The sequence below is a fragment of the Chanodichthys erythropterus genome, chromosome 18 (genome assembly GCF_024489055.1).
Source record: "Chanodichthys erythropterus isolate Z2021 chromosome 18, ASM2448905v1, whole genome shotgun sequence".
NCBI classification, from domain to species: domain Eukaryota; kingdom Metazoa; phylum Chordata; class Actinopteri; order Cypriniformes; family Xenocyprididae; genus Chanodichthys; species Chanodichthys erythropterus.
In genome coordinates, this window is record NC_090238.1 from 24,985,566 (window position 1) to 25,012,290 (window position 26,725).

Here is a 26,725-nt window from a genome sequence, read left to right on the forward strand (position 1 = left end):
TTTGAGTCAGGTTTGATTCACTTTAACCTTTTTTTTTCTAGATGCTTTTAAGGCAAGACCTTAAATTTTTAATGTGTCTATCTAACTGATTTCCTCTTTTTTTTTTTTTTTTCTCGACAGTCTCAGTGTGCATCTTAGTTCCTCAAGTATGCGCAGATAAGTACTGTCTGTTAGCTCCAGCATTTGATCTATGTGGATCTTAATATGAGGAATGTTTGTTGGTCTCATGGGACCTGAGTGAACACAGGTATCCCTCCTATCTGCATTCAAACATTACGGCAGTTCCTGTTCCCCTCATCCTCTTCATATCCGTTTGTCACAGTGCAATTAAAACAGTTTCAAATGGCAGTCGGCTGCCTGTCATTTACACACAGCGCTTTGAAACCGCTGCTTTAGTATTTTTTAATCATGTGCCTTGTTTTTTTGTAATGCAAAGATTGCAGAGACTGTACATTGTTTAAAAGCAGACAGATGAATAAATTAAGCAAATGTAACTTTCGAAGTGTGAGCGTGTGTGTGTGTGTGTGTGTGCGCACCCTGGCCGGTCGAAAACAGTAGAGTGTTATTTCTAAACTCCTTTGTTAGACCCAGAGCGTCCTTCAGCAATGGCAGCACACTCCCATGTAATAAAAATAATCTTCTTGCAGTGTTTTACACTTCTCTGGAAACAAAGCTATGCAATTCTGATCATTCAAATGCATTTCCTTTTCTCTTTTCTGCCCATCTGTTATTCAAAGGGAAAAGCCTGAATTTCACTCAGTTGTATATATATATGTGCCATATCAAGCTTTTTTCTTTCTTTGTGCAGTTTAGAAGTAGATCTTATTTCCCCGAAAGATATTAGTTTTCAGTGATGTGTGCGTTGCATTGATCTGTGCCTCTTTATTGTTGATGTGCATCTCTCATTCGATATATCTTACTCTACAAAACGCACCTGCTGCCTACCTGAGACTTAATAGCTGTTCGTACAATTGTTTTTTTTTTAATAATTACTTTTATTTTTAAGTCACTTTTTAAAATACAGATGTTTGTGGAAAGTTTTTAAGCAAAGAAATGACAATGACATTACTGCTATTTTATTTAATAATAATAATAATAACATTTATTTTTTTAAAGTAAAAGTAAAGATAAAAAAATGTCATGCAAATATGGAGTTATTTTTAATTAAATATTTTCTTTGTTTTTAGTAATAAAATGACAAAGACAGTACCTGAATGTATTACTTTTTTATTAAAAATATTTTTAAAATATTGTTAAAATTATTAAAAGTGACTGCCTTGTGAATTATTATTATTATGATGTACTTTTTTTTTTTTTTTTTAAATATAAGGATTGTTGAAATGTAAATTACTTTGTTTATTAACATAATTAAAGCAGTTAATCTATATTAAATCCATCAAATAAATCTATTTTAGTATGTGAGGTCCTGGGAACAGGTTTATTTTAGTTTCACAGACCCAAGGCAAGCATTTTAAGAGATGTCTGCCTCCAAAATCCCCGCAAGTTTGGAATATGAAAGACGGTCAGATGCAATTTCTGTGGCGTCGTGGTGGGGCAGGCACAATGGTTTGTGGGCCGGTGCGGCTCCTGAATTTTCTTATCAGTGGGGAATTGCGGTGTGCTGAGATGCCAGCAATATCTTCCCTGCTGCTGCTGGAAATGCAGCAAGCCGGTGACACACGCGTAAACATACACACGTACTTGCGAACCGCGCGCCGGCAGCCTGGATGCCCCGCAAATGTGGCTCAATCATTCTAGAACAAAGGGGTGCCTTTGATCTTTCCTCAGCCTTTTCTCGCTGTATCTGTCAGTGATGTGGTCACAGTAGCGTGTGTCCACTCCCTCACTTCCACATTTGCTCTGATGGGCCACTGTTATGATGTTGCGGTGGATTGCTACGGTTTTTAGGTCTGTATTGCTTCCGATTTCCACTTACTTAAAGTGCACGACAATATTCGCAACCCGAAAACAAAAAAAGCAAATTTTCTTATCGCAGAACAAACGGTACTTTTAAATTCAAACTTACTGATTGTTTATAACGTATACATTTTTTTTTTTTTTAATGTTCTCCGGGCAGGTGGAAGGAAGAAGCAAACGACGGGCGGATGCAAAGCAAACGGCAAGCGGCTTCATTCACAATGTTTTGTATCAACAAAGTGAGCGGTTTTATCTCCGCACTTGACAGCGCGAGCCGATAAGCATTGCTGAGGGAGAGACGCGGGCTGCTTCTTTAAACCTTCTCTCACCCCCACTTTCCCTCTCATTACACCACTCCCCCTCCCTCCCTCCCTCCCTCCTTCTCTCTCTCTCTCTCTCTCTCTCTCTCCCTTGCTCGCTCTTTGTCTTTCCCCTCCCCTCTCTCCCTGCTCCGTCTCTCTGTGGGCACAGACACTACCCTGTCTCACTCCAATTGGCTAGGAAGCCACCAATCTGGCGTCCGGGAGGGCCGGGGGGACTGCATATGCAAAGCCCTGCTTCATATTAATGAGCAGCAATCGTGGCTTTAAGTCCTTGATTAGAAGAGTGCAAGAGCTTTTGGTCCCAACTGGCTGTGCCTATAGGCTGTCACCGGGAGAACGGTCCTGTTAATTGCACTGCTCAGTCACGGAAGGGAGAGAGAAGAGGAGGAGGTACAGAGAGAGAGAGTGAGAGAGAGAGAAAGAGAAGCGGAGACAGAGAAGCCAGAGAGAGAGAGAAAACTTTAATTTATAGAAGAGGTTTGCTCAAACGATGATCGCAGAGCGCACATGGATTCGGTAGAACTTTCGCTCCCTGAGTGTTTTTCTCTGCACTCCGAACAACAGTAGGTACATTTTCAGTCCTTCTACTTATAGTTATGTATCTGGCTAGACTGTTTGTTTTGTCTGTAGTTCCTGTCCTGGCAGTGTGTTTGTGTTTGTTTGTGTGTTTATGTGTGCATGTGGTCACCGTAGTCCTCCTTGTCAAGGTTGTTTTTGCTGTCAGGTAGCATGTGTGCGTGCGTACGTACGTTGTGCCGGTAGCTGACGGCTTATCCACTATTAGAGCAATCTGTGTCCGCTTTGACAGTACAGAGAGTGTTTTGTGTAAATCATTAGGAGTCTGTGGCGGAAAACAACGTGAGAGAGAGAGAGTGCTGAGGGAGGAGGGGAAGACGAAAGCCATGGGATGGAAGGGAGAAAACGGTCTTAGGTGGCTTGAATTGCAGACCGGTCGCACAGCATGTGGCCCGCTAAATGTATTAAAGACGGTGTGCTGGCTCAGAGAGAGAGAGAGAGAGAGAAGGGAGGGAGGGATTGAGTGCGCAGGGCACGAGCGGACGGTCCAGGAGCCGGTACAGAGATCAGCTCCTTAGCTTCGTATTTATCTCTGTCCCGCTCACTTCTGTCAGCACAGAGCGAGAAAATGTGTATACACTGATTTAGATGTCAAGCACTGTGCTGATGGTTAAATTCTAGACTTTTATTCTGTTCTGAATACAAGCTATTTTATTTAGTTGTTTGGTTAAATCATACTTATATAAAACCATCTGAGATAAAAGCTAAAAAATTCAATATGTTATGCGAGACATGATTAAATCAACATGCATAGTGAATCTTGAAAAAATATCAATTTCATTAAAGAATTAAAAACGAATCCATTTTAAAACAATCCTTTAAATCATACCTGCTCGTAAAAAGCTGCATTATTTCGTCGATCTTCGCTTTCTGAATCTGACAAAATAGTGATGTAGCAGAACAAGTGCACGTACAAGTTTGATTAAAGAAACAACAGAACCATTAACCTCTGCCCTCTGCTGCATATGAATACTGATAAGAAAAACTGGCCGCGAAATGACAACATCTTTAGGATGAGGAAAAGACGCGTAGAGACTGAGAAGGGTCAGAAAGATCACAAACAGGTAACCATCATGGTCTCCTAAACCTTCAGCCACCGTCCTGCAAAATACGACACACCAGCAGCTCAACTTCTGCCTGAACGCTTGTGCGATTTATAAACACACCTGAAGAGCATATGCTAGCGTAGTTGTGAAAGTGAATTTATTTAAGGAAGTTTGAGATTTGAAATATTGCATGTTGATGGAATGACAGCAGTCGTGTGGATGTGCTGGCACACACCCTGCACAGGATCATTAAATTGTCTGGATTATTCAGACTCATGAAAGGAAATTCGGAGATAAGAGTGTCGGTTCCTCGCAGCCTTTTAGCCATTTGGCGCTCGCTCGCTGTTTGATCTTTATTTTAACACAAATTGACTACTGAGATTCTAATTAGTATATTAATGATGGTAATAACAACAAGTGCTGGTTTAGCTATTATCATAATTACAGACTCTCACCGTCTGCATGTGCATTTACATCTGCACGCTCATTTTAATATTTACATTCACGGTTGGAGATAATATGAAGCGTGTTTGAATGTCTTTTTGGATTATTTTAATTATGATGGTAATCTTTAGAAATGTGTGTTGTTTTTTTAGTATTATTACTATTGCTATTATTTGTATTAATATTTAGTGTTTAGTTTATTAGATTATTTTGAATTTTCCAAATGTTAATTGTTTGATTTATTTTAAAAAAGAAGATTTTTTGTAGGCGGTTTATTTAAGTACAAAAATAGATTTTAATACATTTAAATTAGTTTTATACATTATATAATTTTTTTTAATGACAGTTTTTCCATATATGTGGTGAACAACTTTGATTGTTCAGCGTGTTTTCAGTTTTGTTCATCGAATGAATGAGGACATTTATAAGACTTCCAAATTTACGTGAAGAAAATCTTGAAGCTTCTCAAAAAGATTGTCATAAAATTACATTAATGCTTTTTTATAATTGTTCACATTTTAATTTTTACTCAAATCCTGTCCATTTTTGGAATGTACGTATATCAAAAAAAGAAAAAACAAAGCATTTTGAAGCAAAACGGAGAAGAAGAAAATTACATCAAAGCTTAATGCTTGACATTTTTTAATTTCACCAGAAGCAAGCAGTCAGCTTTTTAAAGGCAATGGAGTGTGAATGTCCACTGGAAGTGCGGGTGTCATGTGTGTAAAATCACTGCTGGCCTGCAGTGGGCTGAATAGTTCAGCGCAGAATCGTGCAGAAGGTGTCTGAGCGTTCACTCATGCATGTTCAACCTTTTGTCGCTTTTGCGGATGATTTTAAAACACCAAAACCCCCCTGTGGCCCTTGAAGAAAACTTGATTTTGCGTTTTCCTTCCACCCGTTCGTAGTCCCTTTTTCTCTCCCTCTCTCGTACGAGAGGCGAATGAAACCCCAGAGGCTGGGATCAGCAGGAATAAAGAGAGATTGTGTAAATTAAATTCCATTTAATCTCCTTATAAAATCATTTACTTAATTCATCTGTCAAATGATGTCAATATGCACAGCGCAGATTTATTTATTCTACCATGTGTGTGCGGGGAGGCCTTTGTTGCCGTTCAGCCCTGATTTGGCTCCATCCCATTCCCCTGTGTGAGAGGTGTCGTGGCTCGTCCTGCATGCCTTTCTCTTTCCGTGGCCCCTTGTCGATTACTGTCTGGACACTCTTTGTCTTTACGCTGTCCTGCTTATTGGAGACAGAGCATTGCCACTTCCCCTTATTTGAAGGGGTCTGAAGCATTCCAAGGGTAATTAACTCCAGTTAAAAGAGAGCCCCCCTCCCTCCCGGCCCCTCCAGCGGCCTGTCATTCAGGAGAAAAGAGAGGCCGGAGGGGGGGCTGTAAGGAAAAAAGGGAAGCTATATTTTTGCCCTTTTGTTGAAAAGTGCAATAAGTGGCCCGTCGGACGGAGGCACACACTCATGTGAAACGCTCGCACGCAGGTGCCGTGCACATGAAAACACACGGCCGGTCGCAAACGCAGGAGCCTGATGATGCACTTGTCAATTTGGGTGATTTATGCATCAATCCATCAGGATTTTCCGAATGCAGTGCGGCAATTTTTACGAGAAGTTGAATAAGGGTTTTAACAGGGCCCCCGCCAGCTGAGACTCGCTCGTGTGCGTCAAAAAACGACCCACTGCCATTAGCGATTAGATCCCTGCTTTCGGCTATGCTTTATTCTCTTCTTTAAATGCAATTCTTAGACCTTCATTTCCCCTTTGCTCCTGTCTTTATTTTGCGAACGATTCGGCCTGCTGCGTGCCAGAGAGAGGCAGAGCAGGCGCGGGCCGGCTGAGAGCCTGTAGGATACAGTTACAGCAGGTCAATAGGGAGTGTGGTCACTCCAGAAGCAGGAGGGTCCACGAGGGCTAGATAAGGGTGTAAAAATAGTACTTTTAGCCACTGCGTTTTCCACCGGCTCCCAGCAGACTCACCGTTTGTCTCTCGGCATGCAGATAGCTTTTCTGATTCTGTTTTCCCTTCCTGTTTAGGTATTTCTCACCAGAAGATGCATTACAACAAATGAATGTGTCTTTTTTGTGGTGGTTTTGTCGTTAAAAAACATAATAGTATAAAATTAATTTAGAAGTAGATTTTATATCGGTGATGGAAGAAAATGATAATTAGAATATAAGATGAAAACCAGGATGGTACAGTGATACAGTATATGCATAAACGAGCATTTGCATTTGTTTGTTAATGGTCATGTGTGTCTATACAAGATCATGCATTTGTGTGAAAGTACAGGATGTTAGATGTAAAGTTTTTCCAGCTCTAGTGGTGTAGATCCGGACTGATTTTTGAATCTCTTTTAGCTTCATTGGTCTTCAATGAAATTGTGAAATTGTGGTGGTCTTGTAGCAGAGAAAGGGAAATGAATTGCCCAGCTGGGTGACGGATGACAGTGAAATATTTCTCTGCGCTTTCTCCTGTCATACATCACGTGTGTGTGATGAAATCAGTATGATGCTTACCGTGTAAGGCCTGACTCCTTGCAGTCAACTGTGGAGCTTTTCTGGAGGCTGTTGAATCGCTGGACTTTAGCACTGTTCAGATACTTTCTAATTTTTTGCATCAAATTAAATTATTTTCGTGCAATAGATTTGCAATAGATTTTAGTCAATCAGGATATTTAGAAAAAGTGATTTTTCAAAATGTGGCAATCATACGTATTAATATCTATAAGCTCAATTTTTCCCGCAAATAAATCAGAATGATTGGAGAAACGTGCTGCATTAGAAATTCAAATGCCGCTAAATCAAGCCTGTTCATGTCATTTTCTTCAGCATTTTTATGTGCGTTATCTTCCTGTGTTTGCTTAACATGACTTTTTAAAACCTGTCCCGCGGAAACGCTTAGACAAACAGAAGCTATTGTTTCTTTTTCATATAGAATGCGAAAATGCTTGACTGAGTTAATTCAAACTCAGAGTGTTATTTCTCCCTGCTGTAGATTATCAAAGCGATCCTGATGGGAGGCTTTTGAACAAATCTGCTTATGTGTGGTAATTTTTCCAGGCAGGGTATGGATGTACCTGATTGCGGCCTATATGGCACTTTTTAAACTCGGGGTTAGATGTGCAGTTGCACATAAAAAAAAAAATAAATTGGTGTACTTTGCACAATGTAAGAGTAGATCTGTGCATGTTTGTGTGAAGTGTCAGACGGGTGTATTTGCGCTTCATAGCTCCGTTCTCGTCTGCTCCCAGCCCCTGTTGCGCGGGCGAACGGCTGCATTCCCGTAGAGATCCGCATGCTTCCAGGCTGGAGCACCCGCACGCGCTCCGTCATATTAAAGCTGACAGTCCATCTGCCGCGTGGCCGGCCACGCTGCCTGTGCTGCCCCTGCGTGCGAGGCCCGCGTTTAATTCCACCTGTCCCTTTCTTCAGCCTTCAACCCCCAAAGGTTAAATCACGTGCTCGTCGACGCACAATAACAAGAAACCCTGCTGACACGGTTTAAAGCCGCCACCGCCGGAGTCTGTGACATGATAGCGCTAGCTGTGTGGCATTTAATAGCAGGAATTATTTGGGAATCTATTTTCTGTGTAAATGTTTAATGCATGTATGTTTGTCATGCATGTGTGTTTTAGCTGGTTGGAGGACTGTCTTTACCAGGTAATTAGTAGGGTATGAGTAACCAGCCTGGGTGAGCTGTCAGGAAGGAGTGGGAGAGAGAGAGAGAGAGAGAGGGAAAGATATAGGCATGGCATTTACCATGCATGGGGCGGCCGTTCCTGCATAAGAAAGAATGGCACCTGTCTAATCAATCAGACCCCCACTATTCACAGATGGAATAGCAACACATGAGTGAGTCGCAGAGCATGGCAGCAACACAGACACGCAGACACACACACTCTTGGCTTAATTCAGCTCATTGTCCTGCGTGTTAATCCTTGTCCGCATGGATGCAGTACTTAGGCGTTTTGACAGCAGCGTGAAATGGGCTCAGGTAGATCCCTATAGATTCATTCTCTCCTCTAGAAGCGCCTGTTTCTCCCACTGATCTGAAGTGACACTTCATTTTAGCTGTTACTCTTGTTTTCATTGTTTGACCAACCTGTTATTTCTGAAAATTAGCTTTTAGTTCTTACTCTAATAATAATAATAATAATATATTTAATTGATATTTTTTTATTTTATATTAGAATTGTATTGTTATTATTAATATTATTATTATTATTATTATTAATAAATGATCATTTTTATTAATATTATAATTTAAAATAGTAAGAATTCAGAGTTTGCAGCATAATATTGATCTGTTTTCATTGTGACTTCATGGTGAGATTATCAGACAATGCAATTTTTTTTTTTTTTTTTACTTTTTGATGTTTTTATTATTATTATTATTATAAGTGTATTTAAATTTTTTTCATATCTTTTTTCTTTTTTCATTTCTTTTTTCTTATTTTATAAAATGTTTTAAATGTTAGTAAAGAAGTGAGTAAACGATTAATGGGATATGCTGTAAAAATGTACGAATTAAAGGGAAAAATTTTTGACTGTGCTCAAAAATCCAGCAAACCTGCCCTAATTAATTTCCATATATTTGAATAAACTATTTTACTGTACCTACTCAGAGGCCACGTTTACCATGTTATTTACATAGCTCTGTCACAAATGCAGGTCTGAAATATCAGTCGTACTTTAGCAATCGAGATGAAATTGATCTTTTTGTTTTCTGGAAGTGTTCAGAGAATGACTGGAATAAATGTGTGTGCTTGTATATGTATATGTGCATGTCTAACTGTGCATGTTTTTATGTGTTGTGGTGTTTACTTTGATTTAAAGATTTAAGATGCTCTCTTATTCTTCTAAAGATCTTTTATATGCTTGAAATGCATGTAAATATGCTTAGAAAATGTATTTACAGTATTGTTAATGTACTATTTTACATGCAAACCTTCCTTTCTGGTTTCTTTTCAAATGTTTAATATTGTGCCACTAAATTCAGAGAGTTTATTGGCTTTTGATGTAATTTTCATCCTCGTCTGCTGCTGCTGCTGATGTGTCCTGTTATATACAGCATGGCCTATCTGCACTTCTGATGAAAATGAAACACACAAAAAAATATTGCACACTGCTTTAGAAAGCATCTCAGTAGTTAATGACCGATATTTAATGCCGCTGGCATTGGGAGTGCAGTAGTGTGTATGTGTGTGTAAAGTCACGTTAAAAAGAGTTGAGAGAAACAGGAGTGTATCAGGCCGTGTGGCGTATGTGATGCTGGGGCTTATCGATTCCGCTGCTCACTCGCCCAGAACTAAAGCCAACACATTACGTGTGTGTGTGTGTGTGTGTGCGTCGCTTTTTTTCCACTAAGCTCTGACTGGCTCTTCAGCCTCACACACACACACACAGCACACGCTGTTCTGCCCACTGTTTATGAGGTAAACACACACTCTGAAGTGCAGCACTCCAGAATTAACTCTCAAATTAGCAGTGATTGCAACAAAATGATTTGACAATCACTGTTGTTGATTCACAACACACTATTTTCTGAAATAATGAAATGCCGCCTTAAGTTTATGCATTTTGTTTGTGGTTTTCATGTCCTGTAAATGGGATTTAGTTACTGAGAAATTGATAAATACTACAAATAATAATATTAATAATACTTTAAGATGAAAGTGAAAAAAAGGACATTTAGCAAGAAATGCCTAACCTTCATCGCAGACGCATAGGAACATGAACACGAGAGCCTAAGAAACAGAAAGGCAGGAAGACAGACAGATCTTCATGGCTGCATTCTCTCAGACAGCCGCTGAAGCACAGCATTAGTTGAGTGATTAGTTTCATCAGTCCGAGTGTAGGGACAGTTGGGGGTTGTGCAGCTCTAATGACATTGAACGTGTTTGCTGAGTTGGAACGGAGAAGGAGAATTAGGGGCCTCCTCTGTTAATTAGAGAGTGTGGCAGACTCACACACTCAACTGCACTGCCTGTGGCTCGTACCACTTCACTTCCTTTGCTCTCCAGTGTTTTACTTTTATCACACAAAATCTACAGAATCTTCAAAAATGAGAGTTTCAGAAATGCTCATGTTTGATGGAGAGGTAGTTGTTTTAGCTGAGAACTTGAAGTGTGTCTTAATGCGCACAGGTGTTTTTCTTAGGTTCTTTTGTTGCCTCAATTAATTTCCATACGTTTGTTTAAATATTTTGCTGTACTAACACACAGGCGAGGGGTTATTTACATACAGTAAGTCTGCAACAGACACTCCTGAAACATCTGCGCAGTCTTTTGTTTTCTTGTAAGGTGTCTTTGAGCATTTCCTATGTATTTATATGATTACCTGCAGCTGCGATTTAGTTAAAGCTAAGATTTTGATTAGTAAAGAGGTCAGTCTTTTTGTCCTTGAATCGCCACTTAAATGCTAAAATGTGTAGCAAATAAACTCGTACAGGTGTGACGTCAAACCTTTCCCTCTACGTTTGTTTTTATATGGTCGTTTCTTAAGCCGTTCTGAACCCTCTGATTCGGAGAGTCCCGTAAAGCTACAGGCTCTCTCGCCCTGGGCGTGCACTGATCTCCCCGATTCCTTCTTTTATCTGCCGACACCCCAGACTTGTTAAATCTGCGGCCGGTAGAATGATGAGTCTGTGCATTAAAAACATCAAGGCAGGTTTCAGTTAGGTACTGGCATTAACAAAAGAGCCCAGGTTTACCCTCTTCCGATCCTCAGTGGAGATGCACAGTTACAGATGATCCATTGAAGAATGCCGGTCAGGAAAAGAAGGAATATTTTGTCTCGCAGTGTGCCGAGCTGCGTCACTGTCTGTCAGCAGTTAATGGCTCAATGGTTCTTTATCAGAATTCCTCAGTCCATCTCTCTGACCCTCGTTTTTATTCCTTTTCTTGCTCTCCCTTTTGTTATAGAATGAATTTATCAAAGGCCCAAGTTAATAGCGAAGATAAGTACGCCAAATGCGGCGCTTGGAGAACACAACAGCAATACGACATCGAGGCCAGTCACATGCGTGATGCACATGCTCTATATAACCAAAGGTAAGGAAAGGACCAATAATAGTGTCATCAAAAGCCAAAATCAGTTCTGGTGATTATTATTTTATTTGTTTGTATGTTTGTTTGTGTTTTGCCTGCCCAGCTATTATTTATCCATGCTTGCTTCATTTAAGTCCGTGTCTTAGTCTAGTTCGTCTAGTGTTTGTACTTGTTGTCGCAGGATGTAACTTCTGCATGTCGTACCCACTGTGCACTGTACACCTGGTCCTTGGCTGTTCCCTGGGCCTATAACTGTGCCAAAGACTAATACAACCAGGTTATATTCATGTGTGCTATTTCTCAATATGTGTGTGTTGAGGGACATCTGTACATCTGTTTCTGTACTCTGCCTTGAGCTTTGCAATAGATAAACAGACAGACGATGTATTGATAGATGGAGATACACTGTAAAAAAAATAAAATAAAAAATGTTGGTTTAACTTACTTTTTTAAGTTACCAGGAGTTCATTAAAATAAAAAATTTGAGTTAATACAATGAAGGCTATTGATGTAATCAACAGAAACTAAAAATATTATGTTATCTGAACCACATTATTTAAGTTGATTTGACCAAAAGTCAGGAAAATACAGCGTAGACGGATGGATGGATGGATGGATGGATGGATGGATGGATGGATGGATGGATGGATGGATGGATGGTCAGACAGACAGATGATGGATGGATGGATGGAGATGGATGGATGAATATAGACAGACGGTGGATGGATGGATGGATGGATGGATGGATGGATGGATGGAGATAGACAGACAGACAGACAATGGACGGATGGATGGATGGACAGACAGACAGGCAGACGATAGATAGATAGATAGATAGATAGATAGATAGATAGATAGATAGATAGATAGATAGATAGATAGATAGATAGATAGATAGATAGATAGATAGATAGATAGATAGATAGATAGATAGATAGATAGATAGATAGATAGATAGATAGATAGATAGATAGATATGCTCAGATTGAATGTAGTTGTGAGTTTAGATGGATAGGGAAAGTTTATGTTGAGTTTATGGGTATAGGTTGGAAAGGTTGCCGGTTGTCGTCCCCTCCAGATGCAGAGGAATGTGTTAAATGCTTCAAGGATTCCGATTAGCATATAAATTTAGATGTATGAAGATCATTGCTCCGATCACGAGTCAGTGAGTTTTATCTAGATTTAGTGGGGGCTGATTTGCGTATAAAATACAGCCAGATGTGACCAGTTAAGAGTCCTCACCAGGCCCTTCTATCTCTATCTCTCTTTCTCTCTCAGGCCATCTTCTGTAAAATGTCTTTGTTTGACTGTTGTAATTTCAGGTCATTTATGGTTATTACTTTAGAGGTTATGGAAGGGTCAGAGAGAAAGGTGCCTTCGCTTCTATGATTTATTTTCAAAAGGTACATTTTATTTTCTTTATATATAAATTGATTTTTAGTAACATTTGTATTTCTTCCTTCATTTTAATTTACAAATGTTAGTTATATGGCACTGTAAACAAGCAAATTATCTCTAGTGGTCATGTGTTTAAAGGTTCTTCAAAGGAACATCAGTATATTAGTGATAGTATGAAAGCATTGTTTTGTAAATTAGGAATGGCTTGATGTCAGTTTGAACACTTAACATCCACCTTTCCACCTTGTCATTATCCACTTATGTTTTTTGGAGTATAGTTAGGTGTGTGTCCTAAGGCGGGATTTTTTTTTTTTTTAAACCTTTTAAAAGAAGTGTGACTGTTCTTTGACAGGGACCCTCGAATGTATTACATGGATTGGATTTGGGACAGGTTAGTCTGGGTCAAACCAATTAGGCTCCATTCTCATGCAATGAGTCTTTTCCGCTCTAAGCCAATCAGGATCACGTTACTGGCATAGTCAGAGCTTGTGGCTCTCAATAGACAGGCCTGCCAGGCACTACCGTGTCACGCCATGGGCCAGAAGCAAAGCATGCTGGGAGCTGGAGGGCATGGCTTTTATCCTGAACATCCATATTGGTCACAGCACAGTTTGAAATCTTGAGTTTATTCATTTTGAGGTGCTAGATGTGCGTCAGTGGTGTTTATTCAGGGACGAATGCAATGCCAACTGCGTTACATTTAGAAAATTCAATTTTTCTCATGATTTGCCTCAATGCCATTTACACACATGCCAAACAGAGCAGGATGTTTTACTAGCAGCTGTATCAGAGGATTTGAGGTCAGTCACGCATAGGTTCACACACATGCACTCATGTAGTCATACAACAGTGGTCATCAAACCGGTACTGTCACGCATGTACACATGCATAGACGCATACGATACACAAACACACACACTGTTTACAGTACAGTTATTAGTTATGCCAGCATAAGATTCATGGGAAGAAACATATATTAATACAAAAGGGCACTGGGTTTGTTGGGAACCAGGAGAACTTTGAACGCTCGTGGAAGTCTGCTCTGAAAAATAAATCCCTTTACTGAAATAGGCGAACACCCACCTTCAACACTTCCTCACACACATGCACACACCTTCCGCTGATAACTCTCATCTCAGAGCAGAGTGAGAGAGACAGAAGCCTGGTCCTGGGGTCAGGGGAAAAACCTCTCCATCTGCTGGTGAGCTGTTACCCAGATGCAAGCCATTTCCCAGATAAACGGAATCAACTGATTTAGCTCCTCGGCCTCCAGAGGCACTGTTTTATTTATATGATCAAATACACGGAAAATGATTAATTTGTCAAGGGAGCGGCTTGTTACTGTAAATTTAGCGGGTTGTGTAATAAACTAGATTGCTCTAAATGCAGATGGGAAATGAAGGGCTTTTGGGTTTATAACTGGGAGGATTATTAAACTGAGGTGTTTTATATTGTAGTATTAAAACTTACAATTTTTCAGGAGTCTGATGGGCAGGGACCACCTGTTGGAAATAGCTGGATGTTTTATTGAAATGTTATTGTGCTTTAGTGATAGATGTGATGTTTGTATGACATTTACAGTTAACATGTATTTGTTCATTTATTTCAAATTTGAATTCTGACAAAATATTGATATTATTGTGAATACTATTGATACATTAAAATAATTAAAAATATAAGTTTATTTATGATATCCTTATGTACTTTTTCATATTTAAATTTTCATATTAGCAGTACTTAATGAAAATATAGTGCTATTGTCATAACTGGTATTATTTTAAATGTTTATTCTTATTATGTTGTTTTATTTATATATTATGTGTAGTTACATTTTGTCTGTCTATTATATATCTGATGATGATAAATATATATATATATATATATATATATAATATATATATATATATTAGTCAGAGACAATAATACATTATTATTGTCTTTGACAACTATGATAAAAAAGCAGTATAGCTGTGGTAGTTCTGTCAGTGTAGAGCGATGTTAAAATCTTGATCATCAAGGATGCTGAAAATGATTCAACTATTTTCGCCTGTTCTTTCACCCTAATGAAAGTGCCTGTAGACATGGAGGGTGTTTCGTTCAGGGTTGGGGACCGGCTCCGTGCAGAGAGAGAGAGAGGGAGAGAGAGAGAGTGGCAGAACGGGTATTACAGAGGTAAACCCGATTATGGGCGGAATGTGAATTAGATTTTGTAACAGATGGTGGTGTTGAAAATTTAAGATGCTTTGCGGCAGGGGAAGGCGACAGCAGCTCGGCGCGTCTCCATGTGAGCGGGGGTGATAGACAGCTATAACTCAGGACAATCCTGCCTTGACAGCCAATTTCAAGAATCTGATCTGGTTAAAGACATGGCTTTCACCGGTTCACTCACCAAAAAACAACCATCATTTCTCTCTCCCTCTCCCTCCTTTTTCCCACTCTCAGCACCTCTTTTACACGCTTGTCATATTTCCTAGAATAAAATCCTCTTTAACCATCTGTTTAATAGAATGTGTTTTTAATCTCCATTTTTTTTTTTTTTACTCCCGTTAGTTTTTATTATATTTACGTGCAATTTCATTTCTTTGAGACTGCGGCTCATCCTCGCTTATCTGCTCTCATGTCCTGTTGGGGTTGAATAAATGGGTGCTGCGCTCCAACAGCGGTAAAGCAGTGATTTTAAGCGTATTGCTTATTGAAAAATGCCAAAGCTTATTTGCTCTGCCCTGTTCTTTAGGGCCTGTCACTGCCGAAGAAGCAATCGCTCGCTACTACCCGCAATAACTTCGGATAATGAAATAATGATCACATCAAACTTCTCAAATCCTGTTTTGTGTGTTTCAAACTGTAGTTTGAACTCTTACACTGACAGCTAGACTGGCAGTTTTTGCTGAAATTCTTAGAAAAATTATAAAACAAATTGCTTAACACAAGATATGCATGCGAATGTACAGTATATATGTGTGTGTATACGTGTGTTGTTTGTGCTGTTGAGAGGGACATCTTACCTGATAAAGCAGAACACTTATCTGCCCGCACAGGAAAATGACCTAAATCATCAAGATTTTCATCTACGAGTGTTCCAGGGACTGTCAAACACATACACGTACATACACACACACACACAAACAAACTCTTATCGGGTTTAGACATCTTAACCCTGCACTGTTGTCAGTGAGAGAGAACAGCATATTCTTTTTTGTATATAAATGAAATTTAAAACGGTCAAAAGGGAAAGCCAATAAATTACTTTAATTTGTCTACCACCCTCCCCCCATACATATACTTTTGCCTAAAGAATTTGCAAAATGTAAATACACGTTCTTATCTTTCTACATTTACTCTTTTGAATTTGGAGCTTTAAAGGCTGCTGATCCTCCTGTAGTATTTATTACAGAGCAGAGCGTTAGCTCCTCATCTCCACTGGCCCGCCGCTGGCATTTTTACGGCAGCTCGCTCCATTGTACAAATGTGTTTTTGTCATTATCACATTGATTGCATGTAATCAGAGGTGTTATTTTGCAGGCGTCCATCGACAATGAAGTGAATTACTACTTTCCAACCCAGTAATGTTATAACAATTGATCTGCCCATACAGCCGGAAAAGGCAACCTGTTTCACACGTCTGTATTTCTTATGCGGGAACAAGAGAAATCAGTATCCCTTCAGTAAAGAGGCAGTTCAGTTGCTGTTTTTTAACATTTAATTGAATATCCTACAGCTTTCTCTAGGGCAATTGTGCTTTTAACTAACTCTAAAAGTAAAACCAATGTTTAGGAATGTGTTTTTAAATGTCTTTTTTCATAATTAAATGCAGTTATTTATTTAGGAGTGAAATACAATGGGGTCCAAAAAGTAGACCATTAGTAAAAATGCTTATATTTTTTTCACCCATTGTATAATATATTATATTATCAGATATAATAACATTTTCAAAATCAGTTTGTGAATTTTATTTTTTTCTTTTACCTCCTTTTACTACTTATTCAATTTAGCATTTAAATCATCTAGGTTTAAAAAAAAAAAAAGAAACCAAATATGTATTTTCAATATAGACTTTTTGGACCACACTGTATATGATAATATAAAGATATTTATGTTTCGAAAACATTTTCCCATACATCCACCGCTCTAAACATTCAGTAGCTCACATGGGCAGTTCTTTTTTCAGCATTTAGCAGACTGTGCCGCCTCCAGCTATCCGTGATCACACAGACTTACTGCTTCCAGCAAAGAGAGAGAGAGAGAGAGAGAGAGAGCGAGAGAGAAACTCTCAGTGGCTGCACCTTAATGCAATGATTATATGTTTGCCTCTATAGTTGTCAGAGCACTGGATCAAACAGGCTAATGACACCTTGTCATTGCCAAGTGGCTGTGTTTTCCAAAATTGTTTTCCTGCTGATTTGTGACACCTTGCCTCAGCACATAAAATAAGAGAGAGTCAACAGCTAGAGGAAAACAAAAGGAAAACAATAATTTCTTTGCTCGCAGATCCACTCTGAATTTTAACTTTCAACAAATAGACGGCTTACATATTTGATGTCTGGAGAAGATCAGAAATATACACTTCTGTCCTTTGTACAGTGACTGCACATCTGAGGTGTTTTGTGTTACTCTCTCAGAAATGACAGGAAGCAACCTCTTTTCAAGTTTTTCACATTAATTATTGGTCATGATTAGAGACAGTTATTTCTTTGCTGAATAACTAACACATTTTTTTAATATGCAGTAATAGATATTCACTATCTCCATGACATCTGTAAATTCTGACAAATAAAAAAGCATCTACAGATTTGTTTATAATTTTTAACCCAGCCTTACTGATGCTCAAATTTTTAGCCAGCTAGACTTTACCTTATTTAAATCAGCAGAATTCACAACAACACTATTCATAAAACCAAATGTTTTGTTTGTTTTAAAAGACGTTTCTTTTTATTTTGCCCCGGTCACAGAATTAAACTAGAACCTTAACACAATGAAAGTAGCAGCGCTTGGTATAATTTACAAGAAATTTACGAACTCAAGCACTATTTATAACGTCGAATTACAATAATGTCCCTAACAATAAAGAACAACCGATTATGTCTTGTGCTGTATTTTTTTTTAATCTTGTCTCTCGGCTGACTATCGCCTGCCTTTTTTCTACCCTTCCACTTGACGATTATTATTTCCATTCATAAGCTTAAACTAAATTCCACTGCTTTTCAGCATAAGAACTCCTTTTGTTAATGGCACACTGTGGGATTGAAGCTCGGCGCCAGGCAGTGGTGAAAACAGATAAAATCATTACCTCTCAAATAGTCTCTTCTCTGTCGGAAAGGGCTTTCTTTTCTTCTAAAATATAGGCTTTAGAATTCCATTTCTCTTAGAGCTAATGTGAATTTTACTGCCTCTAATTTTGGATTCAAGTACGGCCTAGAATAAAAATCCACCATCTGACAATTGAATTTATAGAGAGTTGTGAATATTGCAGGTTTGGATTAATAGAGTCATAGAATTTCAAAGAGCAGGAGAAAGAGAGCGAGAGAAAGAGAACGCTAATAACTTTCAGTCAAAGTTATAGAGCAGGGTGTCTCCTGTTGAGAGTCTTAAGAGCGCCACTGTAAAGCACGAGGGGCTCTTTCAATGCTGGCCCCTTCCTCTTTTGTTACCCGCCGTTTTGACTTCGCACTCTCTGTGTCACTCAGGAGAAGAGGCGGGTTTCTCACAAAAACCAGTTTGTCTCCATCACCCAAAATAGAATAAGAGAATATGTTGTGAGTGTAAACAGTCTTTGGTGCTTGTGTTTTCACTGATTTTTAACCGGCTTTACAGTGTGTATAAATACACAACATGCATCCTTGACATTACTGGAATGTTCTAGAATACCTTTGTGGCCCTCTGCACACCCCAGGACACCTGTCTGTGAATATGGGTGTGCGCGTGTGTCAGTGATGCATCAGTGGAAGTGTAATAGGAGCTTTTTCATAATCGATTGCCTCTCACTGCAATACACAGAAACAGGTGACTTGACTCAGCACATTTTGGCCTTTTACACAAGAATGCATTAATAGCTGAAAGTTCGCCTATTCTTAATATTCCATTACTCTGTTACTTCCATTATTTTATTTTATTTTATTTCATTTATCACTTTTATTTTATTATCATTTATCACTTTAGTGCTATGGATGATTTTTATTATTTTTTTTTTTTTATTCCTTTTTTTTTTATATCCAGTAATTCAATTTATTTAAAATTTGTTTACACCTAGAACTAAAATATTTACCTGGGCTGATTCAGATTTGTACTTGGCATTCCAATATTTTCACATGTCTTTCCAAAAAAAAAAAAAAAAAAAAAAAAAAAATATATATATATATATATATATATATATATATATATATATATATATATATATATATATATATATATATATATATATATATATATATATATATATATATATATTAATAATTTCATATAATAATATAAATATATATTTTTTATTTAATTTTCTATACTATTAATCAATCTGGCATGTATGTTAGCCATCTTTACCATGTTATTTTCAAAATTAATTCATAGTACTAAAATATTTAATTGTGCCATTTGTTGCATTTCTCAGTCTATAACCCAAAATGTGAATTTTTTTTAGATAGGTTTAGTCTAGTTCTGTAAAATTCCTTTGAATGATAAGCTGGTCTGGTTTCTTTAAAGATCTCTCTCATTCACTCACTCACTCTCTTGCTCTCTTGCTTTATGGGCCTCAGAAGAAGTCATCTTTTACAAGCTGACCGGATTTTAGAGCCCTCATTTAGAAGCGGGCTTCCTTAATTAAAAAGACCTTTGTGTGGTCTTCCAGACTGCCTATTTTATTTGTCCCCCTCCATCTCCATGTTAAAATGGTCCTGATGTGTTGTCTGTATAAATCCTCTGTGATTTTCTTTCTGTCTCTATATAAAGTCTTTGTTCTTCCGCCATCATCTCTCTTTTTACACACCTTTATACCGCTAATGCATTTAAGGGAAAGAAGAGAGCGCGTTTAAGCGTGACCTCACGCTCAGTCTATGTGAAATCACAACCCCCAAAAACCTTTGAGGATTTTAGAGAAACAAACAGTCCCTGAACGATCACATTTTGCTAAATGTAGATATTGAAGTGCTGCTAATTGATGCGGCTGTGGTGAAGTGCCGCCCTCCACCCCCACTACGCCCTGCAGGACCCAGCTCAGGGTCTTCTGGATTGTTGACAGGGGAAACGGTTAATCCACTCTTGCAGGCCTTGAAGCCTCCTGTAAGACAGAGCAGAGATATCTATTAATTACAGCGCTCATTAATAGGCCTCTCTCCCAGGGCTCTGTGGGTGGAGGGGTGGTTCAACTAAATGGGTTGGCGGTATCGAGCGATGTGGGGTGGGTGGGGTGGTCGGCCTGCTCTTTTGTTTGGCTTTGAAGAGTCTCTGCTTTTGACTGTGTGGGTGTCTGTTTGTGTTACTGGATTGATACTGGATGTTTGTGTCTGTTTAGCTGATTCTTTTTTGTTTTCTGTCCGTCGATGCGTATGAGCGTGTGTGCGAGTGTGTATGGTGACTGGCCACGGGCGAGTATGATGGAACTGCTTTGCGCCTCCGCACTGATTAGAGTCATGTAGAACAAGTTGATATTGACTGGAAAGTGAGTGATGGCGCTGAGCTCTCCGTACTGTCCCTCTCCCTTCCGCCCTGCAGACGCTCATCTGTCATGGTGCATTTGATCACCGGATCCCACCTCTTGATCCACAATCACAAGAAAAGGCCTTTAGCACTTTTTTTGTGGAGATGGACGATTTTGGTGCAGGAGAAATGACAGGCTTTGACTGATACTCTGGAACTCGACAATACATCATTTCAGATAATTATTTGCCCTGTCAAATGAAAATTAATCTAAATGATCAGTGTTGATTACGAGTTAAAATGTATTTACTGTTTTTATATATAAATTAATACATATAATATTTATTATACAGTTATACTTATGTTGTAATTATTAGATTAATTCTTTACAAAGTCCTTTATTGTAGAGTGCATATAAACAATCATAAATAAATCATTATGATTTGACAAGGCAAACAATTATTTATTGTAGAGTGTTTATGTATGTATTACGACAGGATCTAAAACTATTGGGACATGACTGAGTTGGTTGTGCCACATTTCTTTAGAACCCAATTGGCTGCACACTATGCTAGAGTAGCGATGTTAGCTCTCCTCTTTACAGCCGTGTAGATATACAACCACTCAGACACTTTAGTGAGACCCAGGGGACCGTGGCACACTGGCTCTCATATGCCTCTCCTCTTATGTTTCCTCTCAGAGAAGTCATTAACATGCTAAAAAACTAGAATTCTGAATTCTCAATCAGGGGCTTTTTTTAGCTGCTGAGTCCTCTGTTCTCTCAGGCTAAGGCGGAGGTGGACCCATGTGCAGAATGGAGAGTCGCTCTTAAGGGCTGGGGGGCTGGGTTGTATGTGTCTATTTCATTTGTTTTTCTCAATTGCTTTGTGTTGGCAACACATTTTTAAGTTGCGCCTGCTGAAAAGACCATCTTAGACTAACATGAATTTAGCAGATTGCTAACATCTAAGGCACCATATGTTGGGTCTTTTCAGCACGGACATCTAAGAATAGTTCGGCAATAATTTTCTTAGTTTCCATACTCTTTACTGTTGGTCATGTTCACTAACACTTCAATATTTGTTTTGTTGTGTTTTATCCTTTTAGGCTGCTCTGCAGAATGTCCAGCAAGGACCGCCACATTGAGTCGAGTTGCCCCTCCTACATAAAGACAGAACCTTCCAGCCCCGCCTCACTGACGGACAGCGTAAATCACCACAGCCCCGGCGGCTCCTCAGACGCCAGCGGTAGCTACAGCTCCACCATGAATGGCCATCAGAACGGTTTGGACTCTCCCACTCTTTACGGCCCAACTGGTGCTCTTGGTCCCAGCGGAGCCGGAGCCAAGCGTTACGAGGACTGCTCCAGCACCATCACAGAGGACTCGCAGATTAAATGCGAGTATATGCTGAACTCCATGCCCAAGCGCCTGTGTCTGGTGTGCGGGGACATCGCCTCTGGCTACCACTACGGCGTCGCCTCCTGCGAGGCCTGCAAGGCCTTTTTCAAGAGGACCATTCAAGGTTGGCTTTTACCCTCCCTCAGCTAGAACTTCAGCTAGGTTCAGGTGGCAGAGCAGGGGGTCAGAGGGACTTAGTCAAAGTGCAATACCTAGAATCAGCACAAAGCAATTCCATACATCTAATGTCCTTTGGCTTTACGCCACCTAAGCAGCTTTCCGTCCAGTAGAAAAGGGGTAATGCTCTGGCTTATTAGTCGATGGTATTTGCTGCAAAGACATAAACATTTCCTGCTTTAGATTAACAAGCTTGATCAGTTATTTCAAACGTGAGATTTGCAGTAATTGAATATACTGGGAAGTAACTCATCTGCTAGTGTATAGAAGTGACAGTGAAGCTCTGAGGAACAAAGTAGGTGCTGAATAAATGAGTCAAAAATTTGCTCAGCCTGAACACAATCCAAAGCCTTGAAAGGTGGGAATTTGACATATCGGTATGTTTCATCCCATTAGCCAATAAAACACTTGGTGATTTCCAAAAACATCCCATCCAGCTGGACATTTATTGACTTCCAGACTGGCAGGTTTTTGAAGCAAGGAATGGGGTTGTGGAGTTCAGGGATGCAGGGATGTCAGGACAGCGGTTTGGGTGAGGGCGCTGGGACAGGCGGCAGCACGGGCGCCATGGCCACTCAAATCACTGGCAGCTGGCATTCCGGTGGCACTCCTCCAATGCCACCTGACAACCTGCATCTATCACCTCCCAATTGAGCCACTCATAGCCAGGCAGTGGCAAAATACTGGAGGGGGACACCAAGACTGCAACCTCAGAAAGCCAAAAACATTCCCAAATCCGTTCCTTACTTCATTGGCTGTAGCGTAAGGTCAGCTCAAGGTCATTTTGTCGCCAATCTCTGGTAATGAGCTCCATTGGCATTTGACTACGACTGATGAATGATGGTAGTGTAGCGTTTAGTATGAAGACAGGCAGTGGAAGAAAACGCCTGGGACATTTTATATCTTGTTTGAAACCTCTCGGTGGGCACTTGAGTGATAGACAATGGACATTGCACTAATCGACTGCCACCTAACTCAAATCACATCACTCTATCCTGTCAGCGAACACACGTGCGCACACACATACAGCCTCCTTTCCACTGTGTTGATAACCTGGACACAGCACTCAGGCCATTGGCATTCAACTACTGGGAGGAAAGCACCTATATTAGATTGGCAAGGATTTTTCCCCCCTTAAAACATTCCCAGCTGGTTAAGACCACTCAACCAGCCTCATCCCTCATGCGAATCACCTTTCATCTCCACACACATTCCACCTGCACAGATTCCTCCCAATCCGAAGACCCTAATGGATTCGGGAGATTACCTGACTAATGAATATTGGAGCTCAGTTTAATGGACATGCATACTTTAAATACTGTTTCCTGTTGAATTAGCAGTCTTGAGCATTTAGCCCCCCTGCTCGTGCTGCTAATCTGCTTTTTAATGAGGAAACATCAGTTCACAGAAGAGAAGTCAATACAAATCAGTGTTTACAAAGTCTGATTAACTCTGAAATATTTCATCAGTGTGGAGGTCCCAGACGGGCCCTATGTTAATTGCATGAGTGCGTGTGTGTGAGAGTCTGTTTCAGTGTGTGTGTTCCAATGGTTATTCTTTAGCGCAAATGTACACTGAGAATTTCTGCACTGCCATAAGCTGTTTCAAACCCTAAATTTTTTATATTAAATTACTATATCTGGCAAGTAATTCTCATAATACTGCCAAAGAACTATTTAAATGCTTTATTGTGTGCCAGATTACTTACGAGACTTCTATGTGTGTGCCATTGCAATAACAAGCATATATAATTGCCCTTTTCCCCTATTTACTGCATCATAATGCTTAAAGAACACGCTGTAATAGTCTATGCCAGGGCTTGCAATGGCAAACTTATAGCTCTCTGTGCTTTATGTTGGGGATTGGTAGGATGAAGAGCTGTGTTAGTTGTCATCAGATGATTGGAAGTTCACTCAGAGGTGAATTGTGACCTGCAGGTCTTTGTTTAGGTTTAGTAAAGTCTGCCTGCCTGCCCAGCTTCACACAGATCCATGACACATGACCTCTGAGGAGAGCCAGTGGCGCTTTCCTACATGACCTTTTGCACACACATATGCAGATATGATGGGATGTGTTTGCTGTATTTCAGTTTTCAGTTCTTTTAAACTGACAAATTAAGCTTGGGTTTGCACTCACAGTATTTTATCGGTTGAGTTTAATGTTTGAAAATGTACATTAAATTTTAATTATGTATAGCAAAGGTTTTTATGAGTAATTTTATTCAGCAAGGTGCATTCAATTGATCAAAAGTGACAGTAAATTTATTTATAATGTTAAAAAGAATTCAGTTTCAAATTTCAACTGCTTTCAACTGTGATGATAAGAAATGTCTCTCGAGCATCATCCAATCAACATAGAATGATTTCTGATGGATCATGTGATACTAAAGACTGATTAATGGCTGCTTGAAAATTCGGCTTTACCATCACAGGAATAAATTACATTTTAAAATATATTACAATAGAAAACATTTTAAATTGTCAATATTACTGTTATATTTTTGTTTAAATAAATGTGGCCTTGGTGAGCATAAGTAACTTATTTCAAAAACAAACAAACAAAAATCTTACCAACCCCAAGCTTTTATATGTGTGTATGATAAAATATAATTTATGATATAATAAAATGCATGAGATTTCTTGCTAGATTGCTACAGTAATGAGGTTTTGGTTGGCAGTCATTAAACACTCTCTGTTCCTTCCCTCTACATGCCTCGCCACAGGAAACATCGAGTACAGCTGCCCCGCCACCAATGAATGTGAGATCACCAAACGCAGAAGGAAGTCCTGCCAAGCCTGCCGCTTCATGAAGTGTCTGACTGTCGGCATGATGCGAGAAGGTGAGGGAGTGATAAAAATGGTCGGGGAGGGGAGTAAATTAACATTTTATCCGCTGTCCGGCTGTATTTCTGACTCTATCTGCTATTCTGAGAAAACGTACTGGTTTCTATGAGCGGGAAGAAAAGTAGAACAGGTCTAGAATGAAGTCAAGGTTGAAACTGAAGGGCCGGTTGGCCTCCTGCCCCTAGGGCCACTCACGGTCAGCCAAACACCATCTTTTGTCTCGGCCTCCAGGTCCAGTTCTAACTAACAAGACTGGTTATTATTTAGAGAGACGGCCTGTGAGGCATTTTCTCAGAGGTCTGCCAAATGGACAAGCAGTTATTTTGAAACCGCCGCTCTCCTGTGGAAACACAGGCTCTGGCTCTCCAGGCTTTCCCAGCCTTTGATGTTTAAAGTTTACAGAGGAGCTGCCTGAACTAGACTTTAACCTTCACACGGGAAAAAAGTCCTTTCTGATATCTTCAGCAGCAAAAATGCGGCACGGCAGCTCGTTTCCTCGCTTCTCATTCAGGTAGACAGGATGTGTTTTGTCTGCCTATGAAAGAATCGCCGTCATAGGCGGGTGAGGGAAGACGTGAGAGGAAATGAGAGGTAGGCTATGCTCCTGTCACTCACAGCACAGGACCTCTTAGAGACGCAAGTGACGGCCCTTATAGGTTCACTGTGGAGCCACAGGGGTGTGTGTACACAAACGCTCTGGCTCTTTAAGTCACGATCAGGTAGACTGCACCTTATTCACCGAGACACAAGACCAGACACACACACACACAAACCCTACGGCCAGCCTACCTTCTGTGGACCTGAGTGGTCAACTCACATTATACCAAAGCAACACAGCTGGGGTGCAACAGCAGGCACAAATGCCCCACAGGTCCACATTTGTTTTCGTTGAGCGTGAGAGCGTGCGCATATGCATGTTTTTGTCCGCGTGAAATGTTTCTTTTTTATATTATCCGTCTTTTTCTCACACACACGCACACACACGCACGCAAATGGCAATCTCATTCAACGCTATTGTTGCCCTGTGCAGGGACATTTGCCTACACGGCCGGTGTCGCTGACAGGTAGGTAATTGATAAGTAGAGGCCTGTTTTCAGAAAGGTCTGAGGGATGTAGTTGCATGTTTGATATGGCATCTTCTCCCATGAGCACCCAGACAAATAGCAGCCTTTTGTTCTTGCTGCTAGCCACCCATACACACATATATCAAAATGGCACCCAATGGCACAACCATTTGTTGTAAAGTGCTTGAATTTAATACAGAGGTCCCCCTCTACATATGAATAAGGGTCATTTGAAAAATTGATGCATCAATTTTCTTATTTTTCCAAAACATGTTCACTTTACACACAAAGAGGGAAAAAAAAAAACACATATACAAACAATTCAATTTAACAATGGATATTCATGTAAAATATATGAATTGCTTTTGTTTGGTCTCTCACATTTTTTCATTTTTCTGACAGTAGCTACTTTTGAACGTTACGCCAGCACCTATTTCTGGCTTGTTTTCACAGACACGGATATAAGCACAATTCAACCTTCTGACTATTCATATAAAATCTGTGTAAAATGCTATACTTTTAGTCAGATTTACATCATTTGTTCTGCTAAATGTTGTGCTAGCTTGTTAGCCTCATGGTTTTTCATATAAAATATTTAAATTGCTTGTGTTTGGCCTTTACGTTTTTGTTAGCATTGCTTATTTTGTTTGTCAGTTTTATAACAGTAGCTACTTTTGAACATCATGCTAGCGCCTATTTTCGATTGTTTTCACAGCTTTGTTAGACACACATACAAATACATTTCAACCTCATGACTATTTGTATAAAATCTTGTGTAAAATGCTTACATTGTTTTTGTGTCAGGTTTACAATACTTCATTAGCTACCTTTAAAATAGTTTTTTAAG

At 39.6% G+C, this 26,725-nt stretch overlaps 1 protein-coding gene across 2 annotated transcripts in view; it reads left to right on the forward strand.

Moving 5' to 3' along the window:
• Positions 1-26,725, forward strand: part of esrrga (estrogen-related receptor gamma a) — a 151,307-nt gene that overhangs the window by 73,582 nt on the left and 51,000 nt on the right. Inside the window, exons 1-4 of one of the 2 annotated variants that reach the window (XM_067367064.1) lie at positions 2,507-2,803; positions 11,246-11,374; positions 21,503-21,918; positions 24,694-24,810. In XM_067367064.1, coding sequence (XP_067223165.1) covers positions 2,748-2,803; positions 11,246-11,374; positions 21,503-21,918; positions 24,694-24,810 — 718 coding nt within the window. In that variant the 5' untranslated portion in view covers positions 2,507-2,747. Of the gene's footprint in view, positions 1-2,506; positions 2,804-11,245; positions 11,375-21,502; positions 21,919-24,693; positions 24,811-26,725 lie in introns of those variants that run through there. The other variant, XM_067367065.1, reaches the window with a different exon arrangement.